The sequence below is a fragment of the Danio rerio genome, chromosome 23, assembly GCF_049306965.1.
Source record: "Danio rerio strain Tuebingen ecotype United States chromosome 23, GRCz12tu, whole genome shotgun sequence".
NCBI classification, from domain to species: Eukaryota; Metazoa; Chordata; class Actinopteri; order Cypriniformes; family Danionidae; genus Danio; species Danio rerio.
This window is the reverse complement of record NC_133198.1, coordinates 43,389,873-43,416,425: the sequence shown is the minus strand read 5'-3', so window position 1 is coordinate 43,416,425 and position 26,553 is coordinate 43,389,873. Positions and strand designations below refer to the sequence as shown.

Below are 26,553 nucleotides of genomic sequence, written 5' to 3'. Positions count from 1 at the left end.
GGGTCATTCAGTGCTCTTAAAAATGAGCTGTGCTGGGCTGAAATCTACTGAAAATGATCCTCTGACACATGGACGTACAAACAGTGCTCCATTGTGATTCTTGTGTTGCTTGGTAACAGTGTCGGTTTTGGAGCGAGAATTCTTCATTGCAGTTATTGTTTTTAAAATGATTCAAGTGACCACAATATTTATTCAAGGTTGTTTAATGAAGGCATGGTATTATCATTCATTCATTCATTCATTTTCTTGTCGGCTTAGTCCCTTTATTAATCCCGGGTCACCACAGCGGAATGAACCGCCAACCCATCCAGCACGTTCTAAAGCAGCGGATGCCCTTCCATCTCTTGGAAACATCCACACACACACACACTACGGACAATTTAGCCCTGTCTTTGGACAGAGGAAACCCATGCAAATGCAGGGAGAACATGCAAACTCCACACAGAAACACCAACTGAGCCGAGGCTCGAACTAGCGACCTTCTTGCTTTGAGGCGACAGCACTACCTACTGCGCCACTGCTTCGCCCCTGTGTAATACATTTGTTGGATAAGTTGGCGGTTCATTCCACTGTGGCATCCCCTGATGAATAAAGGGACTAAGTCAAAGGAAAAGGAATGAATTAATAATTCATTTAGTTTCATTGCTTTGTAACGCTGTCAAAAGATTAATTGCAGTTAATCAAATAATACGTATCAAAAAATATACGTTCAAATTAGCATAATATATATGTGTTATATGCGAGTCTGTAGTGGATATACAGATCTGACTGAGCATGCATTTACAGTATGCCACCTTCAAAAACCAGGCAGAATGTTATTCAAAAGTTGCTCTTTTAAATGCCATAAATGTGTGAGAACTCTGAGGATGTGGTGATGAAATGCATGAACTGTGACTAGGAGATGCATGGATAAGCACTGCAAATGTAAATCTGGCAGAAAATAGACCAGCGCTGAAGGAGACTGTTGTGGACTGGAGACGACATTGTCACCTTAAGGATTCTTTGATTAGTTTTTAGCTGCGTCGGCTGATGGAAGTCAGAATCTCTAGCAGCACTATTATTCAGTCAGTTTTTAAAGCTAGGGTCACCTCGCCTCAAAAAAAAAAAAAAAAAAAAAAAAAAAAACTGACTTCAGACTGATGGCTGAAGTTTGGGGAAATTTAAGTCTCTTTAAATGGACTGAACACCATGCTATATGGTTGACAGGTTAACCAACCAATCACGTTTCTATTTGTTTCTATTGTTATCTATTGTTCTATTTTCTATTGTTTCTATTTGTTTGATTGGTTAACCAACCAATCACGTTTCTATTTGTTTCTATTTGTGCTGCTCTGTGTCATGTGTTAGTGTTTTAGAGTTTTTAATTTGTTGTCTTTATTTTTCATTTTCTTGTTTTAGTTTATTAGTGTTAGTAAGCTGTGCCCTCCTTAAACATGAGGGTAGAGAGAGCCATCTCTGTGTTTTTTTTTGTTTACTGCTCTTTGTTTGAGCTTGCCGCACGCTGCTAATGCTAACACAGCTAGCGGTTGTGATCCGGTTTTTGTCTATACCCCGGACCAGCTGATCTCGTTGAGGCAGGATGCTTCGGGGCACAGTGCGGTCCTCTCGGGTATCCCCGCGGAGTTACGGAGGGGGAAGACTAAGAGAGGCTGACGTGGAGGAGCAAAGGTGCGAGGGAAAAGAACGAGGAATGGGAAATTGTCTGATGAGCAGCTGAGAAGATGGTATAAACCTAACCTGCCGTCTGTTGTTATGGGCAACGTGAGGTCACTGGAAAATAAGATGGACGAGCTTACGGCACGGGTCAGATGCCACAGAGAATTTCGTGAGTGTAGTTTGATGTGTTTTACTGAAACATGGCTGCATGAGTGTATTTCTGACTCAGTCGTGGACGTGGCTGGCTTTTCGAGTGTCCGGGCGGATAGAACTCGGCGTGAGAGTGGAAAGAGCAAGGGGGGTGGACTTTTTTAATCGGATCAGACTTGTTTCCAGGCGGGCTGATTATATTATTTGCTAACTCGACTCCCAGAAATCTTGTATATGTAAACCAATCAGAGGACGACTGCTGGAATCTGCTGAAGTGTTTCCAGAAAAGTGGTCCCTCGCTATAAGGTGGTTCAATCTTTTGTGGCCTTGCAGTTTTGCCGATTTTTTTTCTTGCAATTTGACATGTTTATTTTTTTTTTACAGTGAGTTCTGCGTCCTGATTGGTTGTAGACCATTGTCAATCAATCTCCTCCATGTCTCCTGTACAATACAGAATGCGTTCAGCTTGCCAAATTAACATAAACCTTCAATCGCTAGTAGTGTGAGTTCCAACAAGGATGCAAAAAGGGTTATAACTGTCCACAGCAAGACCACCATAAAGAGGGTTGCAGACCAGATGCACCCCACCAATATGCAACACGTATTTCAGAACTCTAAGGTTTCTATCAGGGTACACACATCGGCATTGCAAGTCGGCGGCTGTCTGCGGTGCCCAGCTACGACTCAGGACACTGTTAATTCTGCAATGTGTCACAGAGCTCCATCTGAATATTTTCATTTTAAATAACACGCGCGTCCGGTGTGTGTTACTTCCAACCCAACAAACATTTATTAAACATCTAATAGACATCTAAACATAGACAGCTTGGCTAAAACAAGGCTAAACTTGGGCTGTCAGTGAAAATCTAATAAACATCAAACCCAAAACTAGACTAGTCGTCAAATAGACCGATTAGACAGACTTTATAACTGTAGTCATTCATTTCTGTTTATCTGATGACTGGTCTAGTTTTGGCCTATTTTTAGACGCCTGCTAGGTTTTCACTGACAGCCTAAATTTAGCCTGGTTTTAACCAAGACGTCTATGTTTAGACATCTATTAGACATCTATTAGACATCTTTTAAAAATAGAAAAATGCTTGCTGGAAAGATGTCATGTGTGGTGCGCATCTGATGTGCGACCCCCTTAAGTGTGCTTTAGCTTTGTAGATCAGTGACTGCAGGATAAAGAACATTACGCCGAATGCTAACATTATCCACACAAAAGCTAAAAACATAAACACATTTTATAAACATTTGGTTTCATTCTATAATACTGGAATTAGTTTTCTACGAAGGTTTGAACTTTAAGAGTGTTTAAACAAGAGAAAAAAGTATGAAAATGTTAATGCCTGTCTCAGAAAAGTGTTTAAAGTGTATAGAGAGGGGTTTTAAAGCCTTAAAACAACTATAAGAATTGTAAAAAAAAAATAAAGCTGACTACTTTACAGATTTCACCTATTGATGGTTATTTTCAGAACTAAACTCCCGCAAATAAAGCCTGATTTATACTGGACGCGTCCGCTAGATTGCGTGAGTGTGCATGGCGAATAGGACGTTATTTCTGTGTTTGCGGAAGTTCGTTTTGGGTGCACGCGACATAATTTCAGCCGTTTTTTTTAGAGACTCGAGCGAACAGTTTGCCCCGTGCTTTTGAAGAGATTTTGTCTGAAACAGGTATGCCTGTACAGAAATCATCCGTGATCATCGAGATAACTCAATGATCAATAATTCTTGGCTAAAAATTGCAACAGCAGTGGGAAAGAAGGAAAGTTTTTGTTAAAAGTTTGGAAAAACCTGAGTGATGAGTTTGTTAAAGCCAAAAAAGGTCATGGCAAAAGTGGAGACTACACAATCACAGAATATGTTTTTCCGCCAGTCATAGGTTTAACACGGATGTACGTTACAATTTTGAATTTAAAACAATTCAATAGTTACAAAACTAAAATAAAGTCACAGATAACTGGAAAGGAATATTTGGTTGGTTTACAATATACTGACTGTCTTTCTAGGCTTTATTGGTGATAATGGTAAGGAATGTTGGACCATTATTGCCTTTTTAGCAGAAGTAGAGGACAGAAACTAACCAGACCATAATGTGTGAATTGTGAAGTGGGCTTAATCTAGAAAAAAAAAAAAAAAAAAACATCTTTATTTTTTAGTAAGTGTACTTTTTTTGCATTTATTCATGCCTTAATAAAATCTACTTATAGAGCAACCATGTTCACTTGTCGTTCATATTTTAATAAACTTTAAAAGGTAAAACTGTGCAAGATATAAACAAAAGCAAGTGATGCATCAATGTTTGATTAAAAAAATCTTGAATGGTTATAAAAATCCTTATAATCAATAAAATTATTTATAAAAATAATACAAATAATTAGATTAAAAATATTGAATGATATTAGTGATATGATGCAGTTCCGGAAACTTTCTACTTACCACTGTATATGCATCAGACTTTTCTTTTTATGTATTCGCCTGTGTTTCATCTTACCCTAAAAAATGACTTTTACTGCTTGTTTGAACTACTTATTTAAAATGAGGTGAAACAACACAAGTCTTAAGTTTTTTTGGGGACAAATTATTGTTTTAGATTAGGTTAGATTCAACTTTATTGTCATTACACATGTACAAGTAATGCAACAAAATGCAGTTTAGGTAGGGATGTAACGGTATCAGAATTTCACGGTACGGTAATACCTCGGTATGAATGTCACGGTACGGTATTTATTGAATCATTTACAGGAAAAACAAAACTTATGAAAATACTCCAAAAAAGTGCCAAAAGTGTCAATGACATACAAATTAGTCATCTATCTGTAAGCTTTGAAACAGGAACTTCAATTTTAATAACAAAAAATTATTAAACCATGTAAAAAAATAAAGTTTCAATTTAGTATTGTTGAAAACTCATCACATTCAACATTTAATCACTCACTCACTTAGATAGAGATGGGTTTTTAAGGAAAATTATCATATAAATATAATCTGGTAAAAGCTGGTATCTCTGGGCATTTACAATGTCCCCTGCAACAGAAAAAAAAACCCTCTCATTTGGGACTGAGGTTTCTGGGACAGAGAGATATGACTTGGTCCATGTTGACAGCAGTGGGTAACGTTGTGCATTGTCTTTCCCCGACTTGAGAGGACAAACCATGAGTGAGATAGAGGGTCTCTTTGCGGTACAAGTCAATGTCTGCATCAATCTGAACAGTGTGCTGTGTTTCTGCAGTCCCCATGACTGTTATTACTCATATTCCCCAACTTGCAGGCACGTGCACACATAGGGCTCAACCTGTGCAGTGCACATGCCCTTTTTAGTCTTGGATAGAAAGTGCCCTTCCAAAATGATCAAAAGTGCCCCCGCGATGCGACACACGCTCCGTCCGTCCCGCCCTTCAGTAACTCCCCTCTCAGTACGCGCGCGACAACACAGCCGATCCGAACGCGCGCGACAACACCGCTATTCAGTACGCGCGCGACAACACAGCCGATCAGAACGCGCGCGAAAACACCGCTATTCAGTACGCGCGCGGCGACAACACCCGCTTTAGGTTTCGATCATCTCCAGCTCTTTTTCATCCCCGCTACTAGCAGCACACTCCATTTCTGCATTACTGGATCTGTAGTGACAACAGACAACAAGGGATGATGGCCACGCATGGGCTGATGGGAATTGTAGTTTCCGCTCGTTCGCTTCATTCGCCTGAGCAAATTTTCTCAGAAGACCTATAGTTTTACAGAGTCATGCGACTATGGTAATATCGGAAAAAAATTATATTGCGGTATGACGGTATTTACAATACCGCTACATCCCTAAGTTTAGGTCTAACCAGCAGTGCAAAAGCAGCAAGTGCAGGATACAGGTATAAGTTACAAAGTGCAGTTATAGAAAAACTATGGTGATATTTACAGATGGATGTACTATCAACATTATATACAGGTTGTATTAGCTATGAACAGAGATTTACAATTAATATATGTACGGATTTTATGTTCAATCCACTTAAATTTGTGAACTTATTTTGTTTTAATTGATTTGTGTTGGAACAACATGAAGGAAATATGTGGAACTCAGCATTTTTACAATGCTATGTGTATATATGTGTAATGTGTATTTTCTGTTGCATATACCTGTACTGGTCTGAATTGTTGAACTGGATCAAGCGAGGGTTCAGTTTCTGCATCAGAATCCTGATAATGTTCAAGAAGAGAAGAAAGTTCACCTGAACAAACAGGAAAACATCAGAAGAAAATAACTGTGCGAGCGTGTTTATTCATCTTTCAGTGGTGTAAAGTAGCAAAATACAAATACTCAAATAACTGTAATTGAGCCCAGTTCTCAGCAATTATATTTTCTGAGTAGCTTTAAAAACTTGTGTGAGTACTTTTTGCTGCTTTATCAGAGCTTTTACTCCACACCTTTCCTTAAACCTGTTGTCACTAATTTATACACTACCTGACAAAAGTCTTGTCATTGATGCCAGTTGTAAGAGCAACAACTTGTAACTTGACTACTAGTTAGTCATTTTGAAAAGTGGCAGAAGGTCGATTTTTCTGATGAATCATCTGTTGAACTGCATCCCAATCATCACACATACTGCAGAAAACCTACTGGAGCCCGCATGGACCCAAGATTCTCACAGAATCAGTCAAATTTGGTGAAGGAAAAATCATGGTTTGGGGTTACATTCAGTATGGGGGTGTGTGAGAGATCTGCAGAGTGGATGACAACATCAACAGCTTGAGGTATCAAGACATTTGTGCTGCCCATTACATTACAAACCACAGGAGAGGGCGAATTCTTCAGCAGAATAGTGCTCCTTCTCATACTTCAGCCTCCACATCAAAGCTCCTGAAAGCAAAGAAGCTGCTCCAGGATTGGATGGAGCTCATGATGGAGTCAGACACAATATTCATTCTGTTTCCACTGCAGCATGACTTTATATTCTATACTGGACATTATTTATGTTAAGTGACAAGTCTTTTATCTAAGCAAAGTCAGACCTTACTGTCCTAAATAATTTTAAATCAAGCCATGATAATATTTTATTTGGGTAAAGTAAGTGTAATCTAGAGGAATTTACCCTTCATATAAGCCACTTCTGATACCAAATGACCGACTACAAGTCAAGTTATTATTTGTTGTTCCTAAAACCTGGATAGACGACAAGACTTTTGTCAGGTAGTGTATGTTTATTTTTTCCTGTCTGCGGTGATTGCTGAAGTAGAATAATCAGTCTCAAGATTCCTGTCCGATCAAATCACACATATACAAATGGCATCAGACAAGCAATTTACGAAATGCAGCCAGCATGTACCATGTGGAAGCATTAAAAGTGTCCAAATGCCAAATATTTATACTAATAAGAAGTAAAAGATGTCTACTGTATGATGAATGAAATCATGAATGACCTTAAACAATAACTACATGCACTACAGAATGTTACGTTTTCAAACACAAGCATAAGTTGCATGTATTCTATGAGTTTGGCATAAGCTTGGTTTGCGGCACCACATCCTGGTCACTCAGTTCAGGGTTCAAACTGCTAGTGTTACAAATTGGCACAGCTAGATTTTTGTGCCATAGGTTACAGATTTCACTTCGCATGTAAATGCATCAACTTTAAGCTACATTTTTAATTTGCAGGGTATAAGGGGGAATCATTTTCACAGTGGATACTCACTCATTACACTTATATATTGAAAAGGGCTACTTTTTACTCGTACATTGAGCAGTATTTACCACAGATAACTTTACTCTACTTGCACTACATTATTACTATATTTATTTAAGTATGATTTTTCAGTACTCTTTCCACCGTTGGTTCCCTTACCGCAATAGATATTACAATGGGGCCCTTTATGATCCACCAATAAGGAGAATCTTCATTTATGTCCCAGCATCTGTAGAAAAATAAGACAGCCTGAATGACACAGAGCTAATAAATTCTGTACCTTTTTTTTTTTTTGCTCTCAGACATCCATTAAAAGACTCTGAAGTGAGCGGATGTAAAGAGGCATACAATAACAAACAGTGCACTCGTACGCTTACTCCCCACAGATGATGGAAATGTGGAAAAGGTCATCCAAGTCATGCAGCTTCTCTAAACTGCACTCCAGAGCAGCTTTTATTTAAACCCAAAATGTGTTTTGTTTGCATATTTTTCTCAATAAAATAAGTAATGCTTGGATATGTTAAATCCAGTCCAATGGATGTTGTGTTGCTCCGAATTTACTAAGGTATCCGCATGGCTTTAGTGTGTTTCTATGTGGTTGTAATGGTGTTCTTAATGATTTAAGTTGCTTCTATTTTGTTCCGGATGTTTTTCTGTGATGCTATGCAAGTGCTAAGGTGTTTTCTGGCTAAAAAAGGGTGGTCTAAAAGGGTTGCTCTTGATCTCTTAATGAGTTATGGGTGTTTTTTGAGCATAGCATGCATCAAATTAATCAGAGTATTTTAGCCCATTCCCTTTAAGAGCGAGTTGTGGTCTCAACATGGCGCATTCACTATTTACATGGTGGATAAAAAGCTTCACAAGCAGCCATGCATAATGATAAAGCACATCAACAGACCATCTATAAGCCGGATTCCACCAAATCACCCTAAAGTGAATGGCTAATGTTGGTCAATGTTGCGGTCTATTTCAATTTTCATAATACTAATGTGTCAACAACATGCGTGAGCCAATTTGTAAGGTTAAAGCGCATAAACAAACTATCTACGAATAAGCTGGATTCCACCAAATCAATCTGAAGTGACGAAGGCATGGGAGGAGGTCATTTTTTTATTTTATTTATGCTCACAATAATAATCTTTTTTACATTTTACTGCTTTAATTTTCGATATTTAAAGATTTTTTTTTGTTGCTGCACATCCCTGCGTGAGTAATAAGCAATGTGTACACATGTATAAAGATGCATATCACTAACAAGCTCTTTAAATAACAAAAAAAAAGCAACATTGACTTTAGACAAGCTTTTAATTGGTCAATGGTGTAGTCTAGTTCAGTTGCCTCAAAATAGCAACGAGTCAACAATGAGTGTAAGGCAATGCGTAAGCTTAAAGCGCATAAACAAACCATCTACAGTACGAATGAACTGGATTCTACCAAATCCAACTGAAGTGAATGGGAGGAGGTAATTTTTTAAATTTTATTTATGCTCACAATAATAATCTTTTCCATTTCAGTTCTTCAGTTTTTGACATTTATAGATGATTTCTTGCTGCTGCACATCCCTGTGTGTCTAGTAAGCAATGTGTACGCATGTGTAGAGGTGCATTTCAATAACACACTTTATATATATATATATATACATATATATATATATATATATATATATATATATATATATATATATATATATATATATATATAYACACAYATATATATATATATATATATATATATATATATATATATATATATATATATATATATATATATATATATATATATATATATGCGACGGCCCGCGACCCACAAACTCACTACTGCCACCTGCTGTGGCACCCTGTGAGCTTCGAGCGGTGATAGTGCTCACTACAGAGTGGTGCGTGTCAGAATGGTTCCCGTGCCGCCGTGAGTAATTATGTAATGGACCCGGAATGGGTTCACTACCAGGTGTGGGATGCCCAACACCAGCAAAAAATAAATAAAAATAAAGATAAAGAGTTCTCAAAAATGATGGCCTTATCCCAGAAGTGTAAAAAAGATGGTTTATTTACAAGGATAACGTAAAACAGTCCAGTGCAGATAAATGTACAGTGACCTATTTCCCAAAAGGTATGTACAAAAAAAAACAAAGTAACAACTCAATAAAACAAAAAAACAAAATACGATATATACAACACAAAACAATATATCTACAATATATACGAAAGAAATCTATGTCACACAGACAATAGATTGATAAAGGGAATTGCTTACGGTTCTGCCACAACACGCTCGCTAGCCAGGTGAACTGACCCCGTTTCTGAGTCTGCCGTCTCCTTTTAAAGGCTAGACTCCGCCCCCTTTTTGGAGCATACCATAAACAGGTAAATTCAGGTAAACTTCTACATCACAACATTAAACATCTAAATGTGGCATCTCTAAATATACAAGCACACAGCTACTAATAATATCTGACATACATACATACATAAAACAACCAACAATCAGAGGTTTAAAGACATATAAATCGCTCCTCTACAACGCTGGCTGTACCCTACAAACACAAACAATTGGTACGGTTGGCGCTTCTGTGATTGGTGCTGCCATGGCGCGGCCGGTGACGTCATAAGCCGGCGCCATTCGCTCGCTCGGTTTGGCCGGCACAACACTGAAGACCAACTTTCCCGGACAAATGACGAAACAAAAACACAAAGACACGAACATAAAGGTGTGTGTAAATGTATGCTTAATGTTAACCTGCGGGAAAATGGAGATATGGAATGGATGACTGGATGCGTGCGAGATGACAGGGCCCTTTGTCACTAGCAGCATACTGAGAGGAAAAGGAGAGGTGAGTAGACATATGTATGTGCGTATGTATGTGCGTGTCTGTGAGCGTCTGGGTGTGTGTGAACCAGTGCGGTCGCCAGAGATAAAGGGAAGAAGCCCGGCTACTTCACAATATACATATATCTATATATATATATATACATATACCATCTACGAAGGATCTGGATTCTACCAAATCCCCCTGAAGTAAAGAAGGCATGAGGGGGGTCATTTTTTACATTTTATTTATGCTCATAATAATAATTTTACATTTCAATCCTTTAGTTTTTTATATTTATAGATGTTTTCTTGCTGCTGCGTATCCCTGTGTGTGTAATAAGCAATGTGTACACATGTATAGAGGTGCATTTCAATAACACACTCTTATAATAACAAAAAAAAAAGCATCAAATTAATCAGAGTATTATCGCCCATTCCCTTTAAGAGCGAGTTGTGGTCACAACATGGCGCATTCACTATTTACATGGTGGATAAAATGCTTCTCAAGCAGCCATGCATAATGATAAAGCACATCAACAGACCATCTATAAGCCGGATTCCACCAAATCACCCTGAAGTGAATGGCTAATGTTGGTCAATGTTGCGGTCTATTTCAATTTTCATAATACTAATGTGTCAACAACATGTGTGAGCCAATTTGTAAGGTTAAAGCGCATAAACAAACTATCTACGAATAAGCTGGATTCCACCAAATCAATCTGAAGTGACGAAGGCATGGGAGGAGGTCATTTTTTTATTTTATTTATGCTCACAATAATAATCTTTTTTACATTTTAGTGCTTTAATTTTCGATATTTAAAGATTTTTTTTTGTTGCTGCACATCCCTGCGTGAGTAATAAGCAATGTGTACACATGTATAAAGATGCATATCACTAACAAGCTCTTTAAATAACAAAAAAAAAGCAACATTGACTTTAGACAAGCTTTTAATTGGTCAATGGTGTGGTCTATTTCAGTTGCCTCAAAATAGCAACGAGTCAACAATGAGTGTAAGGCAATGCGTAAGCTTAAAGCGCATAAACAAACCATCTACAGTACGAATGAACTGGATTCTACCAAATCCCACTGAAGTGAATGGGAGGAGGTAATTTTTTAAATTTTATTTATGCTCACAATAATAATCTTTTCCATTTCAGTTCTTCAGTTTTTGACATTTATAGATGATTTCTTGCTGCTGCACATCCCTGTGTGTCTAGTAAGCAATGTGTACGCATGTGTAGAGGTGCATTTCAATAACACACTTTAAAAAAAAAAAAAAAAAAAAAAAAAAAATATATATATATATATATATATATATATATATATATATATATATATATATATATATATATATATATATATATATATATAAAACATGTGATATTGACCTTGGACCAGCTTTTAGTTGGTCAATGGCATGGTCTATTTCAGTTGACTCAAAATAACAATGCATCAACAGTGCACATAAGACAATGTGTAAGGTTAAAGCGCATAAACAGACCATCTACGAAGGATCTGGATTCTACCAAATCCCCCTGAAGTGAAGAAGGCATGAGGGGGGTCATTTTTTACATTTTATTTATGCTCATAATAATAATTTTACATTTCAATCCTTTAGTTTTTTATATTTATAGATGTTTTCTTGCTGCTGCGTATCCCTGTTTGTGTAATAAGCAATGTGTACACATGTATAGAGGTGCATTTCAATAACACACTCTTATTATAACAAAAGAAAAAAGCAATGTTGACTTTAGACCAGCTTTTAGTTGGTCAATGGAGTGGTGTAGTCCTAAAAAAGGTTGGTGTACTATTACCCACCCAATCCAAATTTTAAAAGTTTTGCAAAAGTAGGTTTAAAACAAATACTTTGGAAGTCAATGGTTACAGGTTTCCAGCTTACTTCAAAATATCTTCTTTTGTGTTCAAGAGAATTAAAAAAAGACAAACCGGTTTGGAACAAGTAAAGGTTGAGTAAATGATGACAATTTTCACTTTTTGATTGAACAATCCATTTAAAAAAGAAAAATATTTAAACAAATTTATTCATTTTAACCCCAATTCAATTATTTATGCTTAGCTAATAGTGACCCCAGCAGACCCGGAAAATGGTAGTATATTGTATATAGAGTATATTGAGCTGTATTTAAATGTATATGAGCCTATTTACATATGTACAGATTTTTTTTAATCTAGAAAACAAAAGCAAAGCACACTTCTTCATTTTTCTCATGTATTAAATAAAACTGCTGCTTTTTAAATTCATAATGGCATAAACATAAACATATTCAAAACTTACAGGCTAATTTACATATTTCACTATCGTAATATAAGTCATAATAGGAAATAATTTTTAATATGATACAACACATGATGTTTGACTCTGATGTCACTCAGATATGCAGTTAAAATGAACATTCATTAAGTGGTTGTCACTGTGTTTAATCCTGTGCATGAATGTATGATTAATGCACATGCACTGGGTTTTATTTGCATTGTTAATTATGAAATAAACAGCGACATGTCTGTTAAGAGTTACATTTTCACTGGAGGGAACAGCTGTGCTGATGAGGGGAGCGCCGAGGAAACAAGTGTTTCTATAGCAAAGAACTGCAAATATGCAGATATTCTAATAATCTATTGATAAACACACCATGTGCTCACGGTCTGCACAGCTGTGGTTAGCTGACTAATTGAAAAACAAGTTCAGGAGCGGGATTCTGCCACCCGTTTTCATATCAAATTTAAAGAAGACTGAGGTGATCATTTAGTAGTGTACAGTTCATAAGGTATTCGCGAAAATTTTAGGGGGCTGAACGGAAATATAGGAGGGCTTAAGCGACGCCCATGCTGTTTCAGAATTTTACTTGAACGTTTCAGCGAGACATCATTCAGCTGATTTTGTTGTGATCTTCAAAAAACGCAAATACTAGGGATGTAACGATATCAGAATTTCACGGTACGATAATACCTCGGTATGAAAGGTACGGTAAGGTATTTATTGAATAATTTACAGGAAAAACAAAACTAATGAAAAGACTCGAAAAAAGTGCCAAAAGTGTTTATTTACCTTAGCACTGAACATATCGATGACATACAAATTAGCCATCTATCTGTAAGTTTCGAAACAGGAACTTCAATTTTTCAATTTTGATAACAAAAAACTATAAAACCACATAAAAAAATAAAGTTTCAATTTAGTATTGTTGAAAACTCATCACATTCAACATTTAATCACTGACTTACCCACTTATATAGAGATGGGTTTTTTCAGGAAAATTATCATATAACTATAATCTGGTAAAAGACCCTCTCATTTGGGACTGAGGTTTCTGGGACATAGAGATATGATTTAGCCAAGGTTGACAGCAGTGGGTAACGTTGTGCATTGTCTTTCCACCACTTGAGAGGACAAGCCATGAGTGAGATAGAGGTCTCTTTGCGGTACAACAAATACGGGTAGCCGGCAGCTAGCTCTCTGCAACTCTCACATGGTCGCCCACTGAAGCTAAGCAGGGCTGCGCCCGGTCAGTACCTGGATGGGAGACCACTTGGGAAAGCTAGGTTGCTGCCGGAAGTGGTGTTAGTGAGGCCAGCAGGGGGCGCCCAACCTGCGGTCTGTGTGGGTCCTAATGCCCCAGTATAGTGACGGGGACTCTATACTGCTCAGTGAGCGCCGTCTTTCGGATGAGACGTTAAACCGAGGTCCCAACTCTCTGTGGTCGTTAAAAATCCCAGGATGTCCTTCGAAAAAGAGTAGGGGTTTAACCCCGGCATCCTGGCCAAATTTGCCCACTGGCCTCTGTCCATCATGGCCTCCTAACCCTCCCCATATCATGATTGGCATATCATCACTCTGTCTCCTCTCCACCAATCAGCTGGTGTGTGGTGTGCGGTCTGGCGCAAAATGGCTGCCGTCGCGTCATCCAGGTGGATGCTGCACACTGGTGGTGGATGAGGAGATTTCCCCCCCCATTGTGTAAAGCGCTTTGAGTGCCCAGAAAAGCGCTATATAAATGAAACGATTTATTATTATTATTATTACAAGTCAATGTCTGCATCAATCTAACAAGTGTGCTGTGTTCTGCAGTCCCTAAGACTGTTTTTAGTCGTATTCCCCAACTTATATTTCACCACAGTCTGGCAGTCCCTGCATATTGTTTTTGTCTTTGTCTGTCACCTTTTCTCCTTTTTCGTATCTTTTTAGAAAGAAACCGAAATGCTTCCACACATCCGATTTAAAACCCGCTTTAGGTTCGATTATTTCCAGCTCTTTTTCTTCGCCGCTACTAGCAACACACTCCATTTCCGCATTACTGCATCTGTAGTGACAACAGACCGCAGAACAGAAGGATGATGGCCATGCCTAGGCTGATGGGAATTGTAGTTCCCGCTACCCCCCGTTCACTTCATTCGCCTAAGCAAACTTTTCTCAGAAATATAGATTTATTGAGTCATGCGACTACAGTAATATTGAAAAAAATTACTATTGCGGTATGACGGTATTTACAATATTGTTACATCCCTAGCAAATACTCAAACTCAATACACAAACATTAGGGAAGTCTAATCCCCAAAACAAGTGAGTATACCAAGGGTATGATCCTTAGAGGTCGTAATACCCAAACAGCTCGTGGAAAAAAGTAGGAGTACTGAGAATACATGCATACAGGAAGGACTACAACACTGGTGTGGTATATTTTTCAACAATGTGCCTTAATAAACCTCCATTTCAGACCATTATGCCCAGAAATGAGAGCAAATACATTTGCTATACAAACAAGGTGGCACAAGACATGAAAATGATACTGAAACTACAGGCTGAGACTAGCAAAAAATATTTCCCTATAATCTCCCTATATTGTTTACCATGCAACTCTAAATATTTGCTCTGAAATAGCATGTCAGTTCGGTTTAGTAATGAGTGTAATTCCTGCACGCCGCTGGACAAGCACTAGTCTCTTTAAACACACGAGAGGGTTCATTTGCTGTCATCTTTAAGGTGCGCATGCTCTTGTTTCAGGAGGCGGGGCTCTGGACGGCAGGGGAGGGACTGTGCTTCAGAGATTTATGCTAAGCTGTTAGCATTGTTAAAGATCACCTACTGCACCTTTAACTATGAATGAGGACCACTTAAGAAGGTATAAAAAAAGAAACATGTGTAATTACTCAGTGTCTTCAAAATACAGTCTGGAGAAGATCCAAAGGACAATGCAGACCAGTGGAACACCTGTCAGAATAGACAAGAGACAGACAAAAAGATTATTGTTAAAAGAGAACCTTACAGAGAGTGAGCAGGGGAAAAAAAATAATAGAAGCATATAATAAACCCTAGACGCGATTATTTTCAGTGATTATAATTATAATGGTGCTGAATCTGAACATTCTGATCAAGGTTTTATTAATGATAACGAGACAGACACATATAAAATATGATTCAGAGCTGTGTGTATAATATTAATTGACTCTCATTTGTCACAAAAGCTTGTCATGATTCCAAAATTAATAATTAAGCATTTATGAAAAATGGAAATTAGGCAGCAGTCATGAAGTTCATGAAGTATTAAACATCTCTGCACAACAAACAACTGCACATGCTTTTCATTTGGCTAAAATAGAATCAGCAGATATATAAATCAACGCAGACTCATTCTGAAAATGCACCCCTGTATACATTCCTGGAGAACGCGAATTATGTAGCCGGAGCTACGTATGGCTGAATTTTGTCTTTACAACGAAAGACAGCGTTCCTTTTTGCGTTCACCAGCTGACCGCTTACCTCCATGTGGACAGCTTTTCCATTATTACCATTTTGTCCGGTAGCTTGACATGTATGACTTGCTCAACGATGGGGTTCGAGTCTGGTGAAGAAAGCAGGTAAAGCAAAAACAAAAGCCAAAAAATAAAATAAACAAGTAAATAACAGGGTGAGAATGTGGTGAAATCTGAAATTGTGAAAATCAGGTGAGGACTTTTCTTTTTCTGGATTCCTTTTAAGAACACTGCAGTTAAGATTAGGGAAGTGGGTGGGCGGGTCAATTATGCTTTTTTTAAAATACTAGTGGTTGGATTTAGGGAAGGGGGTAGGTGGGGTCAATCGATCGATCGGTTGGTCGGTCAGTCAGTCAGTTGACAGTGGCCTCTGGTGGATTTACGCAAGAACAGCAGGTGCAATTTTTTTTTTTTTTCAATAAAAAAAAGTGGTAAAAATTAGATGGGGACTATTCTTTTTCTGGATTGCTTTTGAAAATTGTTGGTTGGGTTTAGGGAAGTGGGTGGGCGCTGGTCAATTGGAACTTTTGAAAACACTATCGGTTGGATTTATTGAAAGCGGAGGATGGGTCAGTCGATCGGTCAGTCGACAGTGGCCTGTGGTGGATTTACGCAAGAACCACAGGCACGAATGGCACTCGCGAGAGAAATTTGAGATCTAAAAAAGCATACACAGCAGCCTCTGGTGGATTCGCGGAAACAAAAATGTACCTCCTATGACGTATGTGGCGCTCTCAAGAAATGTATATAGGGGTAATCAGAATGAGCCTGGGTTGATAAATATATTCATGAAACAGTCTGCAGCGCATTTAACTTTTCTAAGATGACACATAAGCACATATGCAAATACATTTAACAAATTAATTCATTTTATTATTTTTAAATGAATTTTAATTACCTTATTAATGGATTTTTCTTCTCAAACTTCTCGAAGGTAACCTTTATAATTACCATAATAACATTCAAATAGTTACATTTAAAGGGTTTGAATCTCATTCATTCATTTTCTTTTTGGCTTAGACCCTTTATTAATCTGGGGTTGCTACAGCGAAACGAACCGCCAACTCATCCAGTATATGTTTTATACAGCGGATGCTCTTCCAGCTGCAACCCATCACAGGGAAATACCCAAACATCACTCATACACTACAGAGGAAAATTTAGCTCACCCAGTTTACCTATAGAGCATGTGTTTGGACTGTGGGGGAAACCGGAGCACCCAAAAGGAACCCACCACAACATGGGGAGAACATGCAAACTCCACACAGAAATGCCAACTGACCCAGCCGAGGCTCGAACCAGCGACCTTCTTGATGTCAGGCGACAGCGCTACCCACTGTGCCACCGCATTTGAATGTTATTAAGGTAATTATACAAATTATTCAGGTTATTATTTTACAATATATTATAATATAATTTCGACACGGTGGCGCAGTAGGTAGTGCTGTCGCCTCACAGCAAGAAGGTCGCTGGTTCGAGTCTCGGCTGGGTCAGTTGGCGGTTCTGTGGGGTTGGCATGTTCTTCCCGACTTGTCGTGGGTTACCTTCGAGAGCTCCAGTTTCCACCACAGTCCAAACACATGCAGTACTGAAGGTATTGATTTAGGTATTGATAATAAAAAGTATCATAAACTAAAATATACATCAGATACAATAATAAATCAAAATAAAGAAGACTGATCTGACTCTTCTCAGCTCTACCAACGTAACAGAGACCAGAAGAGAGAAAAACAGACAGAATATAAATGGAAGCTGAGCAACAGGAGGATTACGCTGTACTTCACTGATTGAAGTCACTGAGAATATAATAGCTGAAAAATAATAGTCTACTGGGCCATAAAGGATGATAGAAATAAGCACACTAATGTACAGTTAGTTAGTGTGTCATTACGGCAGAAATAAAACCACAGACATGGAGATCACAACCCTGACATCAAGCAGATACATTATCATGCAGTACACACGTTTATTCAGAAGTTTAGGCTTGGTAAAGTTTTCTAATGTTTCTGAAAGAAGTTTCTTCTGCTCATTAAGCCTGCATTTAAAAAAATAATAATAATAATGATTTTTTTTAAAGCTAATTAATCCTCATTGCCTGCAGGCAACAGTAGCAACATTGAGAAAAACTAAGAAACAAACATATTAAAAACAATTAATTGGCAACCTTTTGATTTTGTTGTAGGCAAGATTCCCTTTTGTTTAATTATTTATGTTAAAATATCATTCAATCCTGTGGTGCTGAGTTTTTATTTATTTATTTATTTATTCAGTTCTTTTATTTGTTGGGGGGGGGGGGGGGGGTGGTGGGGGGTAGAAAGGTCAAAAGAACTGCCTTTATTAAACATAAAAATCCTTGTTGTTGATCCCAAAATAATAATTTGACTTCTAGTTGATCATTTGGAAAGGTGGCAGAAGGTAGATGGTAGGATCATCTGTTGAACTGCATCCTAATCATCACACATACTGCGGAAGAACTACTGGAACCCGCATGGACCCAGATTCTCATAGAAATCAGTCAAGTTTGGTGAAGGAAAAATCATGGTTTGGGGTTACATTCAGCACAAGGGCGTGCGAGAGATCTGCAGAGTGGATGACAACATCAACAGCCTGAGGTATCACAACATTTGTGCTGCCCATTACATTACAAACCACAGGAGAGGGCAAATTCTTCAGCAGGACAGCGCTCCTTCTCATACTTCTCATACCTTCTCATCAAATTTCCTAAAAGCAAAGAAGGTCAAGGTGCTCCAGGATTGGCCAGCCCAGTCACCAGAGATGAACATTATTGAGGATGTCTGGGGCAAGATGGAGGCATTGAAGATGAATCCAAAGAATCTTGATGAACTCCGGGAGTCTTGCAAGAACGCTTTCTTTGCCATTCCAGATGACTTTATTAATCAGTGATTTGAGTCATTGCAGAGATGTATGGATGCAGTCCTCCAAGCTCATGATGGAGTCAGACACAATATTTATTCTGTTTCCACTGCAGCATGACTTTATATTCTATACTGGACATTATTTCTGTTAAGTTACAAGACTTTTGTCAAAGCAAAGTCAGACCTTACTGTCCTAATGAAATAATTCAAAAGGAAGGCTTGATCATATTTTATTGTGGTAAAATAAGCGTAATCTAGAGGCCTTTGCCTTTCATAAAAGCCACTTCTGATACCAAATGATCAACAAGAAGTCAAGTTATTATTTGTTGTTCCTAAAACTTAGATAGTGGGAAAACATTAATAAAGAAGGTATAAGAAACTGAAACAAATAAATATTATTCAGTCACTGGAGTAAAAATATAAGGTCAAACTTTACTTTGATGGTTCGTTTGTTAAATTTTAGCTATATTGCATCTACATGCCAACTAATTCTTAATAGATTATAAGTAGAATGTCTATGTGAGGGAACGCAAAAACCTTAGTAATATTTTTTTCTATCTCTGTTTTTTTTTCCCCACCCAGTTTTTTTTTCTTTCACCAATTGTTTTTCCCCAACATCACATCCCTTCCAGGTCTTCGTAATCGAGAAACTCAAATACATCCTAGGAGCTAAGTTTTTTTGTTTTCACGAATCCACCAGAGGCTGCTGTGTATGCTTTTTCAGATCTCAAATTTCACGAGTGCCATTTGTGCCTGCTGTTCTCGCGTAAATTCACCACAGGCCACTGTCGACTGACCGATCGACTGACCCATCCTCCGCTTTCCATTAATCCAACCGATAGTGTTTTCAAAAGATCCAATTGACCAGCGCCCACCCACTTCCCTAAACCCAACCAACAATTTTCAAAAGCAATCCAGAAAAAGAATAGTCCTCATCTAATTTTTATCACGTTTACAAATTTTACCACATTCTCACCCTGGTATTTACTTGTTTATTTGATATTTTGGCTTCTGTTTGGTCTTACCTGCTTTCTGGAACCGTTCTTCATCCCATCATTGTGGTAAACTCTGCTTTGTGTCTCAAGTTTGCCAACGTACATGGCGAGCTAAGAGGACAAACTGGTAACAGCAGGAAAGCCGTCCATATGGAGGTAAACAGTCAGCTGGTGAGTGTGAAAAGGAATGGCGTCACACAGCCCTGTAGTGTTCATTTTAAAGATGAAATGCAGCCTTAAGTGGTTCTGGCGGCATAATTCGCGATCTCCAGAAATGTATACAGGGCTACGTTTTCAGAATGAACCTGTGTTGAAAAATACTATGGAAATCGATAGCTGTGAGTTTCCAAAATGATTTAAAATACTTTCTTTTGTGTTTAACAGAAGAAACTCAAACAGGTTTAAATTGAGTGAGACATGAGAACTAAGATTCTCACCCCAGCCCAACAGAGCAAAAGCCCACAGACAGCGGCGTCTGCGCAGAAACACGGACACCAGCAGAGAGTTCAGATACACAGCTTCAACCAGCAACCAGAAGAAATTAGACATGACGCAATAGTGACAAAACACCACCGCTGTTTTACAGGCCACCTGTGGAGAGACATACACACACACACACACACACACACACACACACACACACACACACACACACACACACACAGAGAATGATCAACAGGGCACGATGGAAGAAAAACACAGCAGAGGAAGGAAAAAGCAGATGGAGGAAGTAGAAACTCAGCAGGAAGCAAAGGAAGGTGAACTTTTCAAGATGACAAAAAAGTGCATCCAGATTTTTGGGAGTTTATATACAATACATTTTAAAAGTCAGTACAAAGGAAACAAAATATGTAAAGACTTTGGTTTTATTTAATAGGAAACACATAAAGGGGAAAAAAAAGTATATAGTAAATGTATTTATAATGTTACAAAAAATATAAAATAATAAGCAATCCAAGTTCATTATAGACACACACCCTTGGGGTAACCTCATTATGGATACATTTCTGGAGATTGCCAAATACATCCCAGGAGGTAAATTTTTTTGCAGTTTTCGTTTTCGCAAATCCACCAGAGGCTGCTGTGTAATCTTTTTTAGATCTCAAATGCCTCTCCCGAGTGCCATTCGTGCCTGCTGTTCCCAAGTAAATCCACCAGAGGCCGCTGTTGGCTAACTGACTGACCAACCGACTGATACTCCCAACAACCCCCCTCCCTAAACCCAACTGACAGTGTTTAAAAAAAAAAACAATTGACGCAATCACCTCCTCCCCTAAACCCAACCGGCGGTGTTTTCAAAATAACCAATTGACCCAATCATCCCTTTCATAAACCCAACCGACAGTGTTTCCAAAAGAATCAATAAACCCAATATCCCCTCCCCTAAACCCACCCGACAGTGTTTTCAAAAGAATCAATTGACCCAATCACCCCTTACCTAAACCCAACCGACAGTGTTTCCAAAAGAATCAATTGACCCAATCTCCGCTCCCCTAAATCCAACCGACAGTATTTTTAAAAGAACCAACCAAACAGATTACTGCCTTCCCTAAACACAACCAACTGTGTTTTCAAAAGAACCCATTGACCCAACCCACCCCCTTCCCTAAACCCAATTAACAGTGTTATCAAAAGAACCAGTTGACTCAATCTCCCCTTCCCTGAACCTGACTGAAAGTTTAAAAGAACCAATTGACCCAATACCCTCTTCCCTAAACCCAACCCGACAGTGTTTTCAAAAGAACCAACTGACCCTATTATCCCCTTTCCTAAACCCAATCGACAGTGTTATCAAAACAACCATTTGACCCAATCTCCCCTCCCCTGAACCTAACTGAAAGTGTTTTTAAAAGAACCAATTGACCCAATCACCCCTTCCCTAAACCTGACCAACAGTGTTTTTAAAAGAACCAATTGACCCAATCACCCCTTCCCTAAAGCCAACCAACAGTGTTTTTAAAAGAACCAATGGACCCAATCATCCCCTTCCCTAAACCCAACAACAGTGTTTTCAAAACAACCAATTGACCCAATTTCCCCTCCCCTGAACCTAACTGAAAGTATTTTTAAAACGACCAATTGACCCAATACCCCCTTCCCTAAACCCAACCCGACAGTGTTTTCAAAAGAATCAACTGACCCTATTATCCCCCTTCCCTAAACCCAATCGACAGTGTTATCAAAACAACCAGTTGACCCAATCTCCCCTCCCCTGAACCTAACTGAAAGTGTTTTTAAAACAACCAATTGAGCCAATCACCCCTTCCCTAAACCTGACCAACAGTGTTTTTAAAAGAACCAATTGACCCAATCACCCCTTCCCTAAAGCCAACCAACAGTGTTTTTAAAAGAACCAATGGACCCAATCATCCCCTTCCCTAAACCAAACAACAGTGTTTTTAAAAGAACCAATGGACCCAATCATCCCCTTCCCTAAACCCAACGACAGTGTTTTCAAAACAACCAATTGACCCAATTTCCCCTCCCCTGAACCTAACTGAAAGTATTTTTAAAACGACCAATTGACCCAATACCCCCTTCCCTAAACCCAACCCGACAGTGATTTCAAAAGAACCAACTGACACGATTACTACCTTCTCTAAACACAAACAACAGTGTTTCTAAAAGAACCAACTGACCCAACCCATCCCCTTCCCTAAACCCAACCGACAGTGTTTTCAAAACAACCAATTGACACAATCTTCCCTCCCCTAAGCCTAAGTGATAGTGTTAAAAGAACCAATTGACCAAATCACCCCTTCCCTAAACCCAACTAACAATGTTTTCAAAATAACCAATTGACCCAATCTCCCCTCCACTAAAACTAACTGATAGTGTTTTTAAAAGAACCAATTGACCCATCACCCGGAAGGGGTGACCCAATCTCCCCTCCCCTAAACCCAACCGACAGTGTTTTTAAAAGTAACCCAGAAAAAGGAAAGCCCTTACCTGATTTTTACCACGTTTTCAAATTTTACCACGCTCTTATCCTGTTATTTACTTGTTTGGCACGCTACTGTGTGTGCAGAGACTTTCCAAGGGGCATGCAGGGAAAGAAATGTGTGTGTGTGTGTGTGTGTGCTTATTTGTGTTTGTGAGGTGCGTACTGTGACAGGAATCAGCAGATGATGGACTCACAGTAGACAGAGAGCAGTGATCTGTGTCGTCGCTGGAGAACAGCGTCACATCTTTGATGAACACGGCCACAGATTTCAGGATGAAGGTGAAAAACAGCTGCATGTGGATATAGTTTCGAGTGCAGTGCAGTCGCCTGTCAAATACAATCAGCATTGTTAAAAAAATAAGTATTTAAATCAAATCAATCATTTTAATCAGGTAGTCTGAAGCTAAACGTTACTCCTACAAGAACCTTAAAGTCACTTTTTTAGATGTTAGTCTGAAGGATATCTATAATCTAGTGTGTTTCAAAACTGTGACAAAATTTGTAGCTAGAAGACATTAACATTGAGAGCTTGCAGTCTGTCACTTCCACCTAAATGGATCAACAATTTGTTTGACATCACCTCATATTTCAGTTTCTCATCAAATCTTCTGACCAATCAGATGCTCTCTAGTGTCTGACATGCCCCACCCCCTTCTCATTTCACAGATGCTTCTCATTTGATTTCATTTGATGCACTTGAACACAACAGCGCTCACTGGCAAAGCTGTGATAAAAACAATACGCTATTAGCGTTTTTTAAAAAAGGTTGTGGCTACTCTATATCCAGCTCTCTCTTCATGTTTCAGTAGAGATTATGTCAAACATCGAATACAAAATGTAGATTTTAAAGCACTTCACTGGACCTTTACCACTTGTGTATTTTTCAAATGGACAACCCTTTCGTTATGTTCATCACAGGCTTATTGTGGAAACATACCACTGTATACATTTCTGAAGAGCGTGAATTATGTAGCCAGAGCTAAGTATGGCTTGATTTTGTCTTAAAAATGAATGCTATGAGGCGGTATGATGGTGCCGATTGCTTCTGTTTCTTCTGCCACTGCCAGCTGACAGCTTAGCCTCTTGTAGAAGGCTTTTCTACAGTTAAGTGTATCCAGTGGCTAGCGTCAGCAGACTTGAAAAGAGTTGACCATGACGTTGGAGTTTAAGGGCCTACTCACACTATGCCATCCGTACCGTGCCCAGGCCCGTTTCCCGGATCGTTTGAGAAGTGTAAGTGCGCTGAATCGCGCTCAAGCACGGTTCACTTGGCCGGCCCTGGCCCGGTTGGAAGAGGTGTGCCTGAGCGCGGTACACTTGGGCTTTGGTGCGGTACGCTTGTGTGTGAGCGCAAAACGCGTCAAAGCCCGAAACCGAAAGCGAGACGTGACTTTTAAGGGACTGTTTGATATGGATTAATAATCATTCTTACTGTTCAGTGAACGCTAACTGCCGTAGTTTATTAAAGACGCAAACTCCTCACAGCACGCCAGCTGCGCACCTTCAGCAGACCTCCTCACTCCTGCAGCTTGAGAGCTTAATGATTGTTTATGAGCGCCAAAAGTGGCTGATCTGTTCGGCGAAATATCTGACTGTGTGTCCCCGCATCCCTAAGGACTGTTTGGCGAAATATTTGACGGCATATCAAACGACTGAAACGATATAACTAGAGAAATCTCCACTGTGCTGCTGAGTGAGAGCGTATGGCAAGCCGTTTTAGCATTTAAACCTTGTTCTGACTATATAAATATATTTAGAGATATCTCTAATTATATTTTGACTAGTCATAATTATAATTCGACTAGTCAGAATGACAATTAGAGATATCTGCAATTACAATTGTACTAGTACGAAATCAGATTGGAGATATCTGCAAATATATTATGACTAGTCCTATTCCTCCATTGACTTCCATTGAAAAAATATCTGCAGATATCTCTAACTGAGTTTTGACTCGTCAAAAATCCAATTCAAGATATCTACAACTGTAATTCAACTATTAGTAAATTAATTAGAGATATCTTCAAATATATTTGTAAATATCTCTAAGTATGATGAATTAAAGACATCTCCAAATGTATTATGACCAATGACTGTAAAAAATATAGACGACGCGACAGCCCTTTTTCCCATTGAACGCCTTGAGGGCAAAACGCCTGCTTGACGGGCACAAACTGTCGCAAAAGACTGCTGAAATTGGAGCCAGACATGCGCAGAAGGATTGTCTGATGGAGCCAGAGGAGGAGCCGTGAAAATGAGCGGAGTCGAGCTTCCAATCAAACGCTTTATGTAAAATCAACTACGCCCCCCGAACTTCTCAGCATGCGTTTGCTGTCATATCAACACAAATGGATGTAATAACGTTAACAAATATGAGGGTTTTATATATTCAATCGCGCCAGCTCCAGGCCGCAGCGCATAACTTACTCGCGGCGTCGCAGGCTGATTCCGGCTCGCATGCGGCAGCGCCTGCTCGCTCGGCCGCCGCATCTGGCTCGATTGACTCGGACTGGAATCGGGCAGTGAGTCCAGGCATCCGGAGTAGGTCCAGCAGAGGTAACATTAGTCAGTCTGAGCTCTAAGAGATAAGTCTCCGGCAGGCGAGAATCTAGCCGGAACTGTGTTTTGCTATCTGGGTGGCTAGGCGTGTATCAGCAAACTAATAAAGCCCGAAAAAAGCCCTGAACTTAGCGAATAAACAGTGTTCCACCAGGATCATGTATGTCAGAAACTATAGTTTACTGCTGAACTCATTTTGTCATGGTAAAATAACACAGAAATCGAATAATAACATTTCAGTCTACTTCAGTCTCCTGCCGAAGCTTAGACGCCGCGCTTTGAGAAACTGTCAATCACAGCTGTAAATCACGATGACACGCCCAGCATTAAATTACTGCTAAAAACAAACTGTTTACAAAAATGAAGATCTGCACCTATTTCAGCACAATAACCAGTGCCTTAATCGACCAGAACCATCTTTCGGGACATTTTATTGCAAGTGTAATATTTTTTTTTATTTGGGCTCAAGTCTCCTTCATTAACACGGAGGAGGCGGGCTTTATGACTTGTACTGCAGCCAGCCCCCAGGGGGCGATCTAACGGCCGAAACCTTCACTCAAACGTAGGCTTGCGGCACACTTGATTATGACTAGTAAAAACTCAGAGATATCTCTAATTACAATTGTGACTAGTCAAAACTCAGTTAGAGATATCTGCAAATATTTTTCAATGGAAGTCAATGGAGGAATATGACTAGTAATATAAAATATAATATATTTGCAGATATCTCCAATCTGATTTTGTTTTAGTACAATTGTAATTGCAGATATCTCTAATTGTTATTCTGACTAGTCGAATTATAATTATGACAAGTCAAAATATAATTAGAGATATCTCTAAATCTATTTATGGAGTCAGAACAAAGATTTAAATGCTAAAAAGGCTTGCCATAGAGAGCGCTTCTGAACAGCGCAGCAGCGATGACGTAAGCGTGCCGAGGCCCGATATGGTGTGAGCGCGGGCCGTCGGGGGAGACGGGAGGGGGGACAAGCGTGCTTTGGCCCGGTTTGAGGCAACTGTACCTAGTGTGAGTACGGCCTAAGTCTAGTGAAGAACGGTTCCAGAAAGCCAATAAAACAAAAACAAATAACAGGGTAAGAATGTAGTAAAATAT

At 39.0% G+C, this 26,553-nt stretch overlaps 1 protein-coding gene across 4 annotated transcripts in view; it reads right to left on the bottom strand.

The window, feature by feature from the left end:
* The window catches only part of ghrhrl (growth hormone releasing hormone receptor, like), a 77,165-nt gene that overhangs the window by 11,831 nt on the left and 38,781 nt on the right, over nucleotides 1-26,553 (bottom strand). For all 4 annotated transcript variants that reach the window (XM_073938745.1, XM_073938743.1, XM_073938744.1 and 1 more), the window contains 5 exon segments: nucleotides 23,075-23,207; nucleotides 20,374-20,527; nucleotides 15,463-15,523; nucleotides 7,647-7,716; nucleotides 5,944-6,035 (listed from right to left, as the gene is read on the bottom strand). In XM_073938745.1, coding sequence (XP_073794846.1) covers nucleotides 5,944-6,035; nucleotides 7,647-7,716; nucleotides 15,463-15,523; nucleotides 20,374-20,527; nucleotides 23,075-23,207 — 510 coding nt within the window.